The sequence below is a fragment of the Sinohyriopsis cumingii genome, chromosome 4 (assembly GCF_028554795.1).
Source record: "Sinohyriopsis cumingii isolate HCF-2022 chromosome 4, ASM2855479v2, whole genome shotgun sequence".
In the NCBI taxonomy this organism is placed as follows: domain Eukaryota; kingdom Metazoa; phylum Mollusca; class Bivalvia; order Unionida; family Unionidae; genus Sinohyriopsis; species Sinohyriopsis cumingii.
The window spans coordinates 88,092,503-88,113,287 of NC_142964.1; the positions used below are offsets into that span (position 1 = coordinate 88,092,503).

At 33.3% G+C, this 20,785-nt stretch overlaps 1 protein-coding gene across 8 annotated transcripts in view; it reads left to right on the plus strand.

Annotated features, from left to right (window-relative positions):
* Positions 1–20,785, plus strand: part of LOC149801616 (uncharacterized) — a 234,537-nt gene that overhangs the window by 66,962 nt on the left and 146,790 nt on the right. For all 8 annotated transcript variants that reach the window (XM_089955875.1, XM_089955878.1, XM_089955881.1 and 5 more), the window contains exons 5-6: positions 5,673–5,737; positions 15,909–16,037. In XM_089955875.1, coding sequence (XP_089812001.1) covers positions 5,673–5,737; positions 15,909–16,037 — 194 coding nt within the window. The remainder of the gene's footprint in view (positions 1–5,672; positions 5,738–15,908; positions 16,038–20,785) is intronic.

Sequence of the window (20,785 nt, forward strand, 5' to 3'; positions counted from 1 at the left end):
TTATGCCTAATTGATGCATAATTTGATGGAAAATTCCAGACATAAAATTTGACCCTTGATCAGACTGGATAGATTTGGTACAGCCCAAAAGTGTTAATACTTTATCCTAACTTTTACTATGGTTTTAGTTTTAATAACTTCAAGGAATTGCCACTGCAAATCTTGTGGACTTGCACATTATAGTCAGCAAATATTGGTTGCCTTAGTTGGTCTTAGATAATGGACCAACACAGTTTACCATTATTTTGCTAAACAGTTTGTCAAATACAGGAATAAGTTGCAGATGAGCTTATGGTATCTTCTAATTGGATTTTCCTGCCATTTGACAAAAGATCTGCAGTATTTGCAAACATCACTTTTAAATTTTGGCCAATAGAAATGATTCAAGTTCTTGTGATTAGTCTTATTGATTTCTAAATGACCAGCAAAAGGAGTTTCATGTGCTAAACTAAAAAATTTCTGTCTATACAACTTTGGAACTATAGTTTGATTGTTCACTGACCACTCGTCAGCAGCAGGTACCTCAGGTGGTCTCCATTTTCTCAGAAGGACCTCATTTTTAACAAAATGACAAACAGGTACCAGAGAAGTAACTGTTTCTCTGCTTTAGTTTCACTAATTGCCCTCTGAAACAAGCAGGAGTATCTCAAGATCTTTTTCCTGTTTGATGACTAGTGATTGTTGTTTGGTCACCCTGATCAGAATAAAGAGAATGATTAGTAAAAAGAGGAACACTTTCATCAGTACCTTTTGATTGATCCAATTGGGGTGCAAAAGTGTCCTTCACAGAAGCCTGACCAATATATTTGTCAGTGAAAGGAATAATTTCCTGATCAACATCATTCTCAAGAGATTTCTTTGTCATAACTCCAGTAACAGCACAAGCTGGGTTTAAATTGGCATTTCTTCTTCAATTAGATCAACTTTCTGATCCAAACAATGTTTGTCCGTTACAAATGGATTAACCATAACACTATCTCCAGCTAGGTCATTGCCTAGTAATAAATGAATACCCTCAATGGGTAAAGTGACAATGTTCCAACTGTCACAGATCCTGAGACAGAGTCTAATGATAAATTTACAGAGTGGAGAGGAACATTAAAAATGCCACACTTTACTCCCAGAATAAGAACACTATCATTAGGCAAAGTACCTGATAATAAAAGACTCTGAGAAGCTTCTGTGTCCCTTAAAATGGTAATAGGGATAGGATTGGCAGAATCACTAATGAGTGATATAGAACCGTTAGAACCATTTGACATGATTGGTTCATGGTTCTACATAATAAAATCAGACTGGGGTTTGTTTGATAATAAATGACTGTGACTTGACCTCTTAGAAATAAAAACATTTGGAATGTTGCTTATTTTTTTCAATTTGTAGCAATCAGAAATAACTTGCCCTTCTTGTAGTAAGTGCTTGTAGTAAGAGATAAGGATTTCTCATCAATCTTATCAGAAACTTGATTCCTAAGAGTTGTTCCAGTTTGAGATGTGAAAGTTCTCGTATCAGACTGAAATAGTTTTTTACCAGAAGACTGATGAGCAGAAGACCTATTAACCAAAGAGACTTTAAGAGCTAAAGAATACTAGTCAGCTGTAATAGCAGCATTTTCTAAAGTTTTAACCTTATGTTCATCAGCGTAGATCTTGAAATCTTCAGTATGAGTTATATGAGATTTTTATAATCTTGACCAACTTTCTTGGTTAAGCAACACCTATCAAATAATTTCATTTTTCCTCCTGCAAATTCGATATTGGTCTGTCCAGTTTTTCTTATTTAGTTCCTAAATGTTTGTTCATAAGCCTCAGGTGCTAACTCAGAACTCTTCGAGATGCATTCATGAACCAGATCATAATCAGCATTTTCCTGTACTGACAGGAAAGTGTACATGTCACAAGCTTAGCCAAGAAGTGCATTTTATAATAGAGTCTAATGCTTTCATGGCCATTTCAGATTTCTCAGCAATATTTTAAAAATGAGGAAAATATTTATGTACTTTTTCCTTAAAAAGGGGTTCTGATCAAATATTCTACGTAACATCAAAATCTAATTTGTGTGTAAAGTGGGGATGTACTTTTAAATTTCCAACTCTAATTCTTTTAATCTAAATTGAAAATCCCTTTCTTCCTTTTCTCTTTCTTTCTATATTTCTCTCTCTTCTTTTTCACATTGCATCTTTATTGCATTAGCCTATCTTCTTTTTCCCTCTTTCTTTCCTCTTTCTGCACCTTCAGTTGTATTTGTCTATCTCTTTCTCTAATTGCATATGTCTTGCTAGAAGCTGAATCTTTCGTAACTGTGTTTCATTCTTGTATTTTAATTTTAATTCCATAATTTTCAAGTTAGAGCCAGACGGAGACTCAATAATCAAATCCAAAGCACTTTAATCCAAAACATTCTTTTCCACCAAATATTGGACCAAAAGTTTTTTTTATATCATGCTTCATTAAAGAAGCCCTTGCGTGAAAAAGATCATATCTGGCAAGCTGGACGAATTGATCCTTTTTCAATGAGGCTAACCATTCCTGAGTAGGATTTGAAATAATGTTCTTCACTTTAGATGACATTGTAAAAGTTTGCTGGTTTCACTAAAGATTTCTAAAGTGTGAAATAATACCTGGGACATAGAAAAATCCGAAACAAAGTGAATTTAAATTTCAAAAATAAAGTTTTATGGAAAATTTGAGAGAAATTCACATCCCAAGGACAAGTGTCCAATTAATTTTCTGTTAAAACTTTCAGGTCTTAAAATAAGTAATAAAAAAGAGTGAAAAGCAGCAAGCTTTGTAAAATTTAAGAAATAATATATCTCCTTAGAATACAGAATGAAAATATAAAAAGGGAACTTATGATATTGTGAATTAAATCCCAAATAATCCTGGAATTACAAACACAAGAACTAATGATTAAAGTTCTGAATAAACTTTAGTGGAAATCCAAATTAAATCCAATGCTGGAAGTGTTGATGTGCATGTGGTGGCCCATGTAGTGGTGATGTGCCAACAGTCTTTCTAAGAGTGTTATTTTTGAGGAGTACTTTGTATTTCAAGTGAATAAGTAACTTGAATAACTAAAATTCCAGCCCAAATGAACTACTGGGCAGAACAATAATACAATTAATTTTGATGAGATCTCAAAGCATGAAATAAATGTTTCCAGTAACAAGATTATATAGCACTCTACCTGAACTCAGGTCATAATTAGCAGTTTCTTTTAAAAAAACAGTTACATAATGGAAAATTTCATTCTGGAAGGTTCATAATGTTTATAAGATAGTTATAATTAGAATATAAAATGTTGTAAATAACCTATCCTTAACTCAGACAAAAACAGTAATCCTAATAGTTAAAGCATACTCATATGGAAACTATTTAACTATGTATAAGTTGTTTACAGAATTTAAAAAAATAATTCTTTTTAGGTAAAGTAGAAAATGAACTTTCGACAAGTGTGACAAATTAAAGATACATAACAAATTGACTAAGAAGCTTTTTGAAAGCTTTGCATGAGTCAGCTGAATTTATGTAAGGTTGTATGGAATTCTGTAGTTGGGCTCCAGAAGAAAAAAACTCTTTTTTATAATACTTTGAATTTGGTTTAGGTAAATATAACTTCTTGTTTGAGATGTTTCAACAAGTTCATACATATGTATGTTTTCAACAAATTTAAAGTTACATTTAAGATATTCAGGAAACCAATCTATGTTAGGCTTTACTGACTAGTAAAACCTTTTGAAACCGAGTTCTCTGCTGAAATGGAAAAGATTACTGAAATTTAAAAAAAGAACAGCTAGAGTTATTCTTCATGCTGATTTTGATACACCATCGACAAATCTTTTTAAAGCATTTCAGTTTGTTATCTGAAATTTATTTAAAATAGAGAGCACATCAGTTTTGGAATTTTAATAATCTCCTTGCAATGAGCGCCGCATTTTGGAATTTTATAAATCTTCATGCAATGAATGCATCATTTTGGAATTGTATTAATCTCCCTGCAATGAGTGTATCATTTTGGAATTGTATTCATCTCCCTGCAATGAGTGTATTCTTTTGGAATTTCATGATCTTTTGAGTCTTTATTTTCAAGTGTTATGAAACTAGCCTATTAAATAATAAGTATATACACAATAGATACAGTCCAGTACTAAAGCTCATCGCTGATTTTTAGCCATCTTCGCTATCTAAGGTTCTGATATTGTAACCTATTTACATCTTGGCAATTGAGTCAGATATCTCATTGTTTCAGATCTGTGACTTTCATTAGATGCAGGGCAAACCTCTGCAAGCAATCAAAATCAAGTTGGTCAAATTTGAACACGGTTCCTACATGATCAACACAATGGAAAGCATACAACTGGCCTATCTTTGTTTGCACAAATACATCCTCTCCCTCAAAATACACCTGTAATGGCCCCTCTCTGGTAGGTAGTCAGACTTTTGATGTTAAATTTAAAATGTATCTGTTTGAGGTCAATTGCCTCCACCATTTTCGGCCAATGTACAATGCACCGCTGTTACATGCTGTTGGTTAGTTGACATTATGTACTAAAGGAGGCAACTCATTAAATCCAGTAGATGTCACTAGGGCAAGACATGGAATATTTGATCAGCGTAGATAAGTTAACCTATAAGGAAACGGGGCTAGCCAAATTCACTAAAGAAACATTGTGTCGATCAAGGCTCCTGGTACAGGCTAACCGTTGTCCCATAAACAATCCAAAGTTTAATAAGGTGAATGACATCAGTCCCAATTTAGCCTCTTGTTGTTACATTGCTATGAAAATTGGTAAATATCATGACCATTACATGGAGATATGCATATTAATATTATATAATGACTTATTTATTAGTCATTGCTCTTTTTTAAATCTAATTTCAATGCTGTGTATGGTAAAATCTTGTGAATGCAGCTGACCTGTTTTCATTGGATCACAATGAAACTTGGTAAATGTTATAGTCATTATCTGAATATGAACATAATGACAATCACTTCTGTAATTTTGACTGAGTTATTGGCCATTCTTTGTTGCATATTAGTACAGTGTAGAATCTTGTGATTGTGTGTTTGATGGATGACTGAATTTTTTTTATACATGTTATGGTCATCAATGAAATGCACTGTTCTGATATTCTGGTGAGAGTTACTGCCATTTGTATCTTGATGATGGTTGTAGTGTATGATTGAATCTTAGGAATGCAACTGCTCTCTTTTTTCAGCTATTTTCATGAAACTTTCAACATGCTATTGTCATCATCTTGGTGACTTGAATATGGGTGACTCACTTTGCTCTCAGTTCTTATTCGGTTATTGCCTTTATTATCACACTGCTGTGCACAATGTAAGAACAAATCTTGTTGCATTTTTTATACATCATTGAAACAACTTGGTACATATTATTGTCATCATCAGAAGATATGCCCTTTGACTGGTCTTGGGCTTGCACTATTTTTGGAGGAGTTGTGCATTATTTTCGCTTTAGACTCCTCTATAATCAGGGTATGTGTGTGATGTGGCAGAGGCTATAGTCAGGGTATGGGTGGCATGTGGCAGAGGCTATAATCAGGGTAGTGGTGGGATGTGGGAGAGGCAGATGTACAGTCTATATGTATCCTAGCAGATTGCTCACCATTTGTCTAGTTTATTTTTAATGTTTAACTTTATTTTGCCAGGGATCACTGGTGTTCAGATAGCAGCAAGGGATGGTTGGCCAGAGGTGTTAAAGAAACTACTTGTGGTATGTTGCAATAGAATGCTTCTGATAATGGTGATGTAAAATTCTTGTTGATTTTAATGTACAGTCAAACCATTATAAACATTACATTGAAAGCAGGATCCTTTACTTCGCAGGAAGCCACAAAACAGTGAACTTGATCTAATTGTGATTAAGGAAGACTGTCTAGAATACCACGTAAACCATGAAACTGATTTTCTTTGTTGGTGTTATGACTGAATTTGATTTACTGGTATTGTGACTCGATTTATTGGTACTCAGTTTAATTTATTTGTTTACACTAATGGACTGTACTATTCTTTAAATGAAAGACAACAGTAATTTCGCGTATCATAAAGACTGTCAACTATGGTGTATCATGGTCGAAGAGGTCATCTTCATACATATATAATGAACTATCAGTACAGGCAAAGGATACACTTAATTGTTGACACAAAAGCAACTGCAGACATAATTGGCAATGAGGACACGTTTACACAGACAGAAAAACTATCAATACAAAATTAAGGATAAATATAAATTTTGAGAAAAACATGGTGATTGTTGACATTGGTAAATCATGGACAATGAGAACATATTTACACATCTAGTCTAAACTCCAGTACAAACTAAGGACGCACACTATTGACAAAATCACGGAGACCATGGACATTGGTACATAAAGGACAACGAGGACATATTTGCACTTCTAGTTTGAACTATGAATACAAACTAAGGATGCACACTATCAAAAAAATCACAGAGACCATAGACATTGGTACAGCAATGACAATGAGGACATATTTACACTTCTAATCTGAACTACCGATACAAAGGATGTACAATATTGACAAAATCAGAGACTGTTGACATTGATACATCATGCCCAATGAGGACATGTTTACACATCTAACCTGAAATATAAATGCAAACTAAGCATGCACACTATTGACAAAATCATGGAGACCGTGGACATTGGTACGTGATGGAAAATAAAGACACAGTTACACAGACTAAGGACACATGTTTTTGGCAAAATCACAGAGACTGTTTACATTGGTACGTGATGGAAAACAAAGACACAGTTACACAGACTAAGGACACACACTTTTGACAAAATCACAGAGACTGTGTACATTGGTACGTGATGGAAAACAAAGACACAGTTACACAGACTTAGGACACATACTTTTGACAAGATCACAGAGACTGTGTACATTGGTATGTGATGGAAAACAAAGACACAGTTACACAGACTAAGGACACACGCTTTTGACAAAATCACAGAGACTGTGGACATTGGTACATAATGTCCAAAAAAGAGGTCATGTTTACACGTCTAGTCTGGAAATATCAATACAAACTAAAGATACACACTATTAACAAAATCACGAATATCGTGGACATTGGTACATCATGACACATCTAGTCTAGTCTGAACAATCAATACAAATTAAGGATGCAGACTACTGACAAAATCATGGACACCATGCACATTGGTGTGTCATGGACAATGAAGACACACTTACACATCTAGTCTGAACTATCAGTACAAACAAGGGATGCACACTGTTGACAAAATCATGGAGACCATGGACATTAGCATACCATGACCAATTAGGACATGTTTACAAATCTAGTGTAGTCTAAACAATCAGTGCAAATTAATTTTGCACACTATTGACAACATCATGCAGACCTTGGAGATTGGTACAACATGACCAACAAATACATGTTTTTACATCAAGTCTGAACTATCAATACAAACTAAGGGTGAACACTATTGACAAAATCACAGAGACCATGAACATTGGTTCGTCAAGGACAACGAAAATGCATTTACACATCTAGTCTGTATATCAAAACAAACTAAGGACACACACTATTGACAAAATCATGGAGACTGTGAACACTGGTGCATCCTCACCAACGAGGACATGTTTACACATGTAGTCTGAACTATCAATACAAACTAAGGACCCACATTATTGACAAAATCACGGAAACCATGCACATGGTACATCATTGACAACAAAGACATGTTTACACATTTAGTCAGTGTTATGTTATAGACAACTGAAACTCGCATTGAATTGCAAGATGGAGATGAAGACAAAACTGTGTATAAACAATTCTGACCCAGATGGCTGGTGCAAACAGATGTAATAGTGGCTGGTTACTTAATCATAGACCCTTTCCAGAACAAAAACGGTAATGGCATTGTGATTATTCCTTTCCTAGTTAATACATCAATGTTTATTTGCTCATTCGTACAGCAAGGTGTCATCCTGATGATTCCATACTTTTACATACAAGGAGTGTATAAAATGCTAGTATATTAAAATGTCTTTGTGATATTTCAGGTAAGATTAAAAATTTGCAATATCATCCTATTCTAGAATATTTGAAACCATCATATTCATGGTATCTCATGCTGATTCCATTTTGTTAATTATAATTGCCTTTATTCTGTTTGGATTGCATTGATTAGTATATTTATTTTATTTGGATTGCATTGATTAGTATATTTATTCTATTTGGATTGCATTGATTATTATATTTATTTTATTTGGATTGCATTGATTAGTATATTTACTTTATTTGGATTGTGTTGATTAGTATATTTATTTTATTTGGATTGCATTGATTAGTATATTTATTTTATTTGGATTGCATTGATTAGTATATTTATTTTATTTGGATTGCATTGATTAGTATATTTATTCTATTTGGGTTGCATTGATTATTATATTTATTTTATTTGGATTGCATTGATTAGTGCATTTATTTTATTTGGATTGCATTGATTAGTATATTTACTTTATTTGGATTGTGTTGATTAGTATATTTATTTTATTTGGATTGCATTGATTAGTATATTTAATCTATTTGGATTGCATTGATTAGTATATTTATTTTATTTGGATTGCGTTGATTATTATATTTATTTTATTTGGATTGCATTGGTTATTATATTTATTTTATTTGGATTGCATTGATTACATTGTGTTATGTTTATTCCATTTGGATTGCATTGATTACTATATTTATTATGTTTGGATTGTATTCATTATTATATTCTATTTGGATTGTATTCATTATTATATTCTATTTGGATTGTATTCATTTTATATCATATTTAATAAATATGAAGTTGCATTCTACACGATTATTGATTATTATGTTCTGTAGAATCGTGTAGAACGAAAGACACCAAAGTAATTTACAGAAACAACAAAACTGTAAACAACTGTTCATTATGGGCAATCAGGTCATATTTACACAAATGCTTTGGCAGTAAATTAAAACCGGATGCGCTGTTTGACCAAAACTTGAAGACTTGTGACGGTGGTATAACGCAGATAGTTAGAACATATTTACAGGGGCCCTGAGTGGCCGATTGGTCTCAAGCACTCTCCGTTACGGATCACTGCCATCTCACCTCTGTCTGCGTGGGTTCAAGTCTAGGATTTGGCCAATGTGGGTATGTGAGAAAGCTTGCCAGTAGCTTCTTGTGGGTCGGTGGTTCTTCACATGGTTTTCCCGGGTTCTTCCTCCACCATTAATACTGGCCGCCATGCATAGCCTATTGTGTGCTGAAAAATGGCGTTAAAGCCCACAACAACAACAACAACAACAATATATTTACACAAATAGTCTGAACTATTAACACAAAGGGCGAACATAATTATGGACACCAGTTATGCAGATGGGGGACAATGGAACATCATGGACGATGGGGGCGTACTTACACAATCCAAAGTATTAATTAGAGCTCAGAAGAAGCATCAATATTTTAAAATATAAAACACTGTCACTCTAGAGAGTGTGACATCACAGACAACGAAGATTTACTTTGTCCTGCAGAATTTAAATAAACATTGTTAGGCTTTGCATGAACAATTCAGATTCAGGGAGTTAGTACACTCAGCATATTGTGGTAATTTTTAAAAAATCCCGTTCAGATCATTACCCGTCACAAAATTAAATGACAACTGCAACATGATTGTACATTGTCCAGGTAGTATATTTATTGTTTACTGACAGGCTTGTGATTCCATACATTTACTGAGAAGTACATGATCATGTATATAAATAAGCTCATGTAACTAAACATCTGTTACGATATTTCAGATGTACTTCATGCTCGCCATCAGCAAAGTTGCTACATGATGACTCCAACCTTTTCCTCATAATATATAAATATTCATAAACTCACGAGTTGATAATTTCATGTTGTTATTGCATTTATCTCATTTGAATTGTATAATTTTCCTCGTATTTACTACAAATTTCCAATGTAACAAAGAATTAAAACATCATATTAGAAATAAATGCTGGAGAGTCTATATGTTTCTGACATTTTTTAAAAAGATTCAGGTTTAGTAAATGCTAACATGTAAGGAAATAAGTTATGTTGCCAAATAATATCGATTTTCTGATTTTCGGAAACTTTGCATGTTTAAATTTCATGATTTAGTCTTTATGATAATATTTAATTTTAAATTCCAAAGATAGGCACGAGTTTAAATTTTCTAGATCTCTGATCCCATTATTAAAATGGCACAAATATATAATGCCATGAAAAATTCACCTTTACACTGAATATTGTGCAGTCAGGAAATTATGTAATGGAAAGATAGTATTGTTAAATTAGATTTTAAAGAAATAAAAATACAATAATTGTCAAACCTTTTTATTTCATTTGACTAAAAAAAATGAAGAAAATGAAGTCAATTTTTATGGATGGTTTGTGTAACTTAAAATTACATATCACAATAGAAACATACAAATGAATAAACATAGGCTGTTTGAGCGATAATATAAGAACAAAATTTTCTATGACCTGATAAATTAATGTTCTCTATTTTTTATTTAAAATTCTTGTTTCATGAATTATAATTAAGGATACTATTTTTAAGAATCCATGTTATGATGGGGTTGTAATTTTTTTTTTTTTGTATCAATTATTTCTGATTGTAAATTTGATTCCATTCACAGCGAAATGTGTTCCAGATAATAAGAACTGATAATTTCCTTTGTTTTCCTCATGTAACTATGATTTCAGAAAGTTGTTTGGTTCCTCGCCCAATACCACTATTTCATGCTTCCATTGCATTTTTAATTAAAGTTTTGTTTTCTTGTATCCCTGTTAATTCAGTTTGGAATTTTTATTTCAAGAGACTAGAAAATGCTCTTCCAAAGCCATTGATGTGGGTAATATGACAGGTCAGCAAGACATTGCTGTAATGTAACAAAGTCATTGTTGTTAGATACTTAATTCAAGTAACAGTTAAAAAAAAAGAGAAGAAAATAGAGAAAATAAAACATGAACATTAAGTATTGGCTGACTTGAAAATGAAAGAAATTGCATATAGAGATAATCGACTTGTACATTTCATGAGATTAATGATGAAAATTGATAAATTAAAAACTTCATTTGTGGGTTTTTTTCTTCAAGTTTAACTTGATTTGTCATTTCATATCACCTGAAAACTAAGTTTAATCTCCATAAATGAAGAACAAGTTTTTCCATCCAAGTATGCTAACAGACAGACCTCTCAAATGAAGATGAAACTTGCAGCTGGATGGAGTAATTCTCTTACATGCAATATGGATACACACATAAAAGAAAAGAAAAGGAAAATAAAGAAAAAATAAAATATACCATAGAGACACATTTATTATAAATTTAGTTAGCACGTTATTGCAACAAACAAAGCATAAGCTACAAAATAGATTTTTTTATTTAAAATAATCTTTTAAACTCATGAAGAATATGTGTAAGGGTTACTTGCTGATACATAGTTTATTTCCAAAACTAAATATAAATATTATCAAAACTGAAAGAAAATTAAGCATCAGATGATCTTTTTGCAAAAAGTAGTATAAGAGTATTTTTTGGTAAAACATAAGTATTTGTGGTTTTCATGTCAAATGTAGACTGTTTCTACATTGTTGTCATGGATACTGTTTTTATTTATAATGTTTTAGTGGAAAAAGATGAAACTGTCATGAATTACAATATCCTGTTTGAAAGTACAGGTTTGCTCTACTCACAAATGGAATTTCATTGGTATCGATAATAAACGTGCTGATTTTCTTTCTTATGACATACAATTTACTTTTGCGGAATTGTTTTTGATGCCTTTTGATTAGATGTTGTCATTCAGGCCTAAATAATTCATAACTTCATAAATATAACTTTTTCCTGAACAGTTTTATTTAATTCGGTAACCACTGACTGATATTGAAAACTGTGACCATTTGAGAAACTTTTCATACAAAAAATGGCATTAGTTTAGTAAAACAGAAATGCTTCATCAAATTGCATTGTACAGTTAAATTCCATAGCTAGAAGTTTGTTCCTGTTCAAAGAAACTTAAGAATTTGCCGTTTTTGAAATAAAATGGTTCAAGTACAGTACCTTTTATGGCTTTTGTAAAGTGACATTATTGAGGGATGTAGCTTAAAGTCGACCAGTAAAATTGATTTTGCCCTTTCTGGTTGATGAAAACGTAGGTGCTGATTAGACAGTATCAGAATTCAAACTATCTACATTGTTACATTTTCAGCTAAACAGCAGTATGATTTGGTTTCCACCTATTATACTCATTTGAGAAATCATTGGAATAAAAACAAGTTAACATTGCCATTCTCCACATTTGGGCTTTATCACTATTTGTTTAGTATTTTCCGGAATAGGATATGAGATCAATCTCTGTGTTAATTTTATTAAATGCTTTCATGTTCCTACAGGTTAAAATACAACATCAAAATCTGAGTCACTCTTCAATATCAGAACAAGCAAAGTTTAATTTTAAATAAATCTCTAACTATGGCATCAGGTGAATTTTGGCCTGAATCAGACAATTACTTAATGCTATTATTCAACGACCCTTACTCTTTCCTTTAGTGTCAAAATACTACTAGTATTGTTACTGTTACTACTACTATAGTGATATTCGATTTTCTTTCTGTTTCTTGTGGCGTTTTTCTTTTGGGATGGGTATTGCTTCTTTCTAGTCCATGGAGTAAGACATGTATAACCTAATTGGTTATGTTCGACAGCAAAATTAGACAAATCGACGAGTATGGCTTCTATTTTCAGATGAGAACATTCAAAATCTTCGTTATACGATAGGACAATCAATACTTGATTGAAATGTAAATAAGTTGCTTAAAAAATCTGATATTTTTATTTTTACTAACTTTTGTCAATTCTCATTGATTTGCATTTTCAATATCAATGATCAGGATTAGTTTATGCTTCAAAAATGTAACATTTCATGCCCAAAACATTCTAAAGGTTAATTACGAATGTCTAACATGACTTATTCTGTTGTAATTTTACTTTCTTAGAGTAATGTTTGCTTCTCCTTGTTGGCTGGCAGATATAGAGTTGGCCTAATGCACCCTACCTTGTGTCATAAAAAGTGACCAATGGTGGCAGAGGCTACGGTGGCTCAGTATTTGGGTTGTTGGACTAGTGACTGAAAGAGATGGTTTGAATCCTACCATTGGATCAGCTTGGGTTGGTTACCGTGGTGTGTCTCTGGGCAGGCACTCTACTGCAGTTGTCTGGGTGTGGGGGTTCAGGAGTGATTTTGATTTTTAATGTAGATTTAACAAGTTTCAGTCATATCGCTATGATTTCTACAGTGTGGCAGTTCATAATGATATCTAGCAATGGGGCATCATGCAGCAGATATGTATCATGATGTCCCACACAGTCACATTATCCTGACACCAGGCTGACCAGTCCTAGCACTAACCTCTTAATGGTGAGTGCCAAGTGAGGCAGCAGCTAGTACCATTTTTATCAGACTTTGGTATGACTTGGCTGGGGTTTGAACCAGCAACCTTCCGCAACCAAGGCAGATGCTCTAACCACTGGGCCACCTGAGCAGTCTCAGTTGTCTGGTCATCTATGCATGCCCTGTTTGGTGTATGGGTGCTTGCGGGCAAGGCAATGGGTGCCATAATTTGCAGACCAAGGTTCAAATTTTGTCTAGTACAAATGAAAAGGGTAAAAGCTGGATTTTTTTTCCTTCTAAACGGACCCATTATTTTTGTATCGAGACCACTCTTTAATCCAAATGCCCATCTTATCCTACGTTTTGCAAAGGTTTATCTGTTTGTTTGCAGTTTATACTGGTTTGCCTTAGATCTGAGACCAAAAAGTCTAAAATCCGGACACAAAATTGGATTCTGACCGTGGGCAAATTTTGGGTAGAAAAAATCAGGTCCAAACAATGAGGTTTTTCCCTCTGTATTTTGTAGTGCAACTAGAAATTCCAGATTGTTTGGTATCATTGTAGAGCTACATCTGTCTACCTTTCTATAATACCACCCACTTTAGTATGTCATGTATGACCATGACGCTACATAGCTCGGCAGTAGGCTACTACCTCTTGCCATGTCGCCAGGGGTTAATGTGTTAACAGGATCTTTCACTAGATGCACATCTGTTCTCTGCTGTTTTTTAACACTAAGTAGGTAAATGATGCATTAGGGGTGATATAGTTTATTTAATAATCATAAAAGAAAAATTGCATATCAATAATCATAAAAGAAATATTGCATATCAAGGCATCTTTTCAATATCTGTGCCTGTGTAAAACCTCACTGTCAGTAAGATGTTTTAACTTTACAGCTGGGTTGGATAATTATGATTTCAATAAAACTCTACAAGAAATTCATGCATATTTTCAATAGCAGTTTCATGTACTTCTTTCATACGACATCTCATAGGTTTATTTGCCTGTATTTGACATGGACATGAATAGCATGTGTCTCATGAGTCCCTTCACTATTGTCTCGCATGCATGAAATATTAATACAAATACCAGGGACTGTTATATGCACGAGCTCTTCTTGTTATACTGTAGCTCAGTTATTGGTATTTGATGCTTGGATCTAAATGGAGATAATACTTTCTTGAAACATTTAATTTGATATCAGATCTCTCTCTACAAGTTTTTCAACTGAGCGATCGAGGATATGGAGGAAAGATACACTCCAAAATCACCTTCCTACAAATCACGATTTTATGTTGTCCTGGGCTAAGATAGTTGGTAGAGGCAAGATTTTAGCTTTTTTCCAACTGAGAACATCCTGTGTCGGAGGTGTGTCCTCAGCATGTTGGTGTGTAATCTCATGAATGTCTTTGATTTACACCAAATACACACACACACACACACACACACACACACACACACTGGTGAGAAAGTTGTAAGTTATGTTGGGCAAGTACAATTTTCTGTTGTTTCCCCAGAATTTTTAATACCATGTCAAAGGATTTTTGTGTTTCTTGAAATTCAGAATCTTGGCAGATTCACTATTTTAAAATTTTTGCAGCCTTTGAAGGTGTAGTGGCCCATTAGTGTACCTGAACTTTAATTACCCAGCACCTCTGTTCAGTCTCTTCCCAAGCCCACCCCATATCCCTGCCTTGTTGAGTCCATGAATTATTTCCATATTTTACTACACCTCTCCCTCAATAACTTGCACACAAAGGGGTCCAGAAACAAGACCGCACTTTAAGCAATGGTGTAGGATACCAAGGGACCTCTGAAAAATGAACATGGGCATGTCATCCCTGCTAAACATTGAGAAGACTGAAAGGTGGGTAGCAGCGCTGTTTAATGGCTGAATACTCATTTCATAATTGTACTGCAAGTAGTTGTCAATAAACATCTTTTTCTAATGAAATTTTTCACTTTTCAGTAGAAATTACGTTTATGTTCAAGATAACCAATCTCTGAAAGATTATGAAAGCCATGACTCTAAGAAATTTCAACACATCACATACATGTGTGCCTCATCACGTATCTGCAAAACATTGTATACTATGTCACTGCTTTTTTTACAACAGAACCAGATTCCTTGTGCTAAACATTGTATACTATGTCACTGCTTTTTTCACAACAGAACCGGATTCCTTGTGCCAAACATTGTATACTATGTCACTGCTTTTTTCACAGCAGAACCGGATTCCTTGTGCCAAATATTGTATACTATGTCACTGCTTTTTTCACAACAGAACCAGATTCCTTGTGCTAAACAGCAGATGTATTTGTTTTGTGTGAGAACCATCAACAGCGAAACTTGATTTTTTAAAAATGTTTTGTTATTGAAATATTTTGCTGTGATATTTTTGCAAGTAATAGTGAAACTTCTGCTCATCCTGCAGGCTGGAGGTGTAGTGGATCACAAGGATGGCCTGAGCTTGACTGCCTTGCACCATGCATGTTCCAAGGGCCAGCTGGAGTGTGCCAAGGTGCTACTCAGCCATGATGCTGACCCCAACTCCAAAGACAAGGTGGGAACCTTTCATTATTTTGTATGGGATTTTTTTTCCATCTTTCCTGCATGTGTACTGGTACACTTTGGTACAATGCAGTTCAAGTTATTATTCATAATGTCATATAAAAAACACAGTAGCATGACAAGCAAATCAAACATTTTGGTGGAACTCTGTATTATCAATTATTCATAATACATTACTCCTTACTGTATTATCCATTATTCATAATACATTACTCCTTACTGTATTATCCATTATTCATTATACATTACTCCTTACTGTATTATCCATTATTCATTATGCATTACTCCTTACTGTATTATCCATTATTCATTATACATTACTCCTTACTGTATTATCCATTATTCATTATACATTACTCCTTACTGTATTATCCATTATTCATTATGCATTACTCCTTACTGTATTATCCATTATTCATTATGCATTACTCCTTACTGTATTATCCATTATTCATTATGCATTACTCCATACTGTATTATCCATTATTCTTTATACATTACTCCTTACTGTATTATCCATTATTCATTATGCATTACTCCTTACTGTATTATCCATTAGTCATTATGCATTACTCCATACTGTATTATCCATTATTCATTATACATTACTCCATACTGTATTATCCATTATTCATTATGCATTACTCCTTACTGTATTGTCCATTATTCATTATGCATTACTCCATACTGTATTGTCCATTATTCATTATACATTACTCCTTACTGTATTATCCATTATTCATTATGCATTACTCCTTACTGTATTATCCATTATTCATTATACATTACTCCTTACTGTATTATCCATTATTCGTTATGCATTACTCCTTACTGTATTATCCATTATTCATTATACATTACTCCTTCAGTATGAGGTGTCTCAGTGTAAGGCTGTCCATTTTCTAAGGCATGTGTAGTTATGGATTCCATTATTTAATAATAATATTCTGTATAAAATACCTCAGTATCAGATGACCTTGCTACACTTTATGACTTCCATGCACAGTATTATAATGACAGAGTAAAGTAATTGGTCTCCAGGAAGTATTTCAATTACAAGGGACCCAGACCTTGCGTGTCAGATATTTTCATGGTTCCTCTAACTAAAAGTGTCCAGTAGTAAACATGGGGATCTTGTAATAATCATACTATCAGTTCATTGTATTTAATGGGGTACTGATATTTGTGGATTTTTTTTTTTGTAGTTGTTACAAACCACAAGACCCAACAAACAAAAAATCCTTCCATGGAAACAGTCCATAATTTTACTGTGATATTATCACTGGAATTAAACCAACCAAAAGTGATGTTTGTAATGTATGAGCAGGTGATTAACTTGGTTGTTATCTGTTTAGGTCTTTGACTTTGATAGTGAGCACAATCCTTATAGCCCACCATTTTAAGTTCACCTCCATGAAGTAGAGATTAGCTGTTATACTACCCTTGGTGTTATCAACCACAAAGATCAAAGCATATGCATTTGCACACCACTGATGAATGTCAATTATTCTTCCTGGTTACTAGGCAATAGCATGGAGTGGTTCATAGCACCATTCACCTGGGAAGGGAGCTGAGTAGGCTAACTTTGTACATTCATTTATCCTGGAGTCATCAGTTTTTATGAACTTGAAATATACTCCATTCAGAAATATACTCCATTCAGAATTATACTCCATTCAGAAATATACTCCATTCAGAATTATACTCTGTTTAGAATTATACTCTATTCAGAATTATACTCCATTCAGATTGATATCTCTTATTTTATTTGAAACATTAGTTATTTTATTAAAGCAAATGTCGGTGATCTATTCCTTCATAATCTGCTGGGCATACAAATGGGCAGTCCCTTTTCAGAAAGTTTGTGTAGTATATCACCTGTTTTGACACACTTCTGATAAATCAAATTCTATGAATTCTACTGCTGTATAAATTTGATCCATGAAAAAAAATAAAAGACATAGCATCATTAATAACACCTATAATGCTTTTATTATTTTTATCATCATTTTGATTTGGGAGGGATTCTTCTCAAAATCTAAACAAATCAAATTGGTAAATTCACCTTGTTATTACAAGACGACTGTTAACTTGTAAGCTAAAAATACTAGATTCAGCTTACAAACTCTTTACAAAATTTTTATTGAAAATACAAGTATGTAGAAGATCAGCTCTCTTCAATGTACACTTTTAGAATTACTGGCATTCATTTCTCAAAAAGTGCAGATAATTAAGGTACAACAGACATGAAACTATTGGAGAATGGTTTTATTTTTTATTTGTTAATGTTGTTGCCACTATCGCCAAATTAAGGAAATTAAATAGGTCAAATAAGTTAAATATCAAGATTCAGTTGAAGGAAATAAAATTATTGCTAAAGTAAAATTGCTTATTTGCCATCAGATAGAAAATAATTTTATATAAATAACAAAAAGGAAGATAACACTGATTTAAATATAAAACATATGAATTAATTTATTTTATATATTAATTTGCACAAATTTTTGCAACAAAGAACCAGATCTGAACATAAGTAACAACAGCACGACATGAAACTTAATAACACAGTACAGCATTTGAAATAGTGTTACTGATGCAGTGTAAGTCATATTTCTATCACACACATGTTGAGTATAATTGACTGGATGTCTGTTATGGTTGTAAGTTGATTGAACCTGTTAGAGTAGTCAGTAAGGACATAAAGGACTTTATGAGGAATTGCAGATTGGAATTATACGTACCATTGACTGATAATGATGGGATATTTGCCAAAATTGTCTCTGCATCAATCGGTGTTGACAACTGTAAAGAAATATTTTGGCCATCACATCATTCAGAGATGTTTTCTCTCAAGAACTTGAATTTATGACACTGCATCAAAGCGAAGCAGCATCACAATGGCACAGGACAACACATTAGTTGTGGTTAAGATTTTGCATTTAGCACATGTTATTGTGTACTGTTTAAATATTTTAATACCTGGAATAATTAAACTTGTCGTGGGAATGCTGCTTGATGATCATTGCACCAGCAAATAGGTAATTGTGACATATATTTCATGCTTCACTTACTTTGATTTTTGTTTGTTTAAAGTTTATTTTTCAAACTCTGTTCATGGTAAAACCACCAAGTCAGAGGATTGTATGCATCTCCACACCCTTGCAACAAAAGAAATTCATAGTGATCAACATTTCACATTTTACTTTTTGAGTTTATGTTTTTGTCTTGACCTTATACTCAGACTGCTTTTTAGCTGTTATACCAAGACTGATGAAACTTGATGAGATGGTGTATGTTGATGAGTACTACATGCTCATCTTAAAAGTAGGTTACTGTGACCCACTTTTCACATTTTGCTGGCTTAGGTTAAGTTTATGCATTTAGCTAATGACTCCATTGGTTTTTGGAATGCTGTGTAACTACTATCATACCTAGAATACCGAAACTTGGGAGTGCATACTGATGAGCACTAATGCCTCATTTTAGTTGCATATTGGTCCATATTCTGCGCTTCACATGGGTTAAATTTTGTTCACTGACTTGGGAGAATTTTGTGCACAAATACACTAGTTTTGGCATGTTATATGCATACTATCATATCATGAATGAAACATTGTGAGAGGATGTAGAGGTTTATGTGAACTGTATTTCATGCTTTGTTGACTTTGTTTAAATTTTGTGTTTGTACGAATTTTTAAAAAAAACATGACATACCATAAATGACAACATTGCCGTGTCTCTGTGTATGTTTGTAGTACAAATTTTTTCCAACAGTAGGTGCATTCCCTCTTACATTATCGTGCGCAACAAAACCAGTTTAAATGAGATCACCCCTCTTGTTTGACTGCCTAAAAGTGTCGAAGTATGTTATCATTGAATTTGCACTTATGCCTTTTTCAAGGAATTTATACAATAATCTTCAATGGAATTTTGATGGACAAGGCTCGAAATAAATGAGCTATGTAACTTGTGCTTTAGCAGAAGTTGTGAGTTTTATTCTTGTTCATACCCCCACCCACCTTATAACTTGTATTGTTGTATGCATAAGCTGATCACATGATATCTATGAATAATGCCTTGTATATTGCCTGAAATGGCTAAATCATGTGTTTGCCAAGGCTATAAAATCTATCTCTAATTGTGCTGATTGTTATTAATGTGGCTTCTTATTTTTCACAGCTTTAATCAGTTGTTATTTGTAGATGTTCATTTACTTGTACTGGATGTAGAAGATGTTTTGGCTTGAAAGGTTTAAGTCCCTATTATTTCCATTTTATCTTGGACCCATCCGATTAAGTCTAAGGTCATCGTGAATGTTTTGTTATGCTTACTTGTTTGACTTTCTGTTGATTAAATATCTGAAGCATTAAGTGTATATGTTAATTATGACCAGAAATAAGAAAAGAACACTACTAACAGCAGGGGTAGCACTACCAGGTGAAGTGGGCGACTAATATAAGTCACCTAAAAATGTAAACTTCGTCTTCATACTATATGGCAATATGACTTAAAAAGAGAACAACAGAAGCTATACATTGTAGTGAATTTTAAGTGAGTAACTAGATTACAGGATTATAATTACAAGTTAGTACAAATGCTTAATCAACTACACTTAATCAAGAATTTTTGTTTTTACTTTCTGAAATTTCACTATAAAATGGCACTTGAAAAGATTTCTAAACTGTTTGAGACAACCCCTGTATCATGTACATGAGAGCAAAAACACATCTTTTCAGTCAT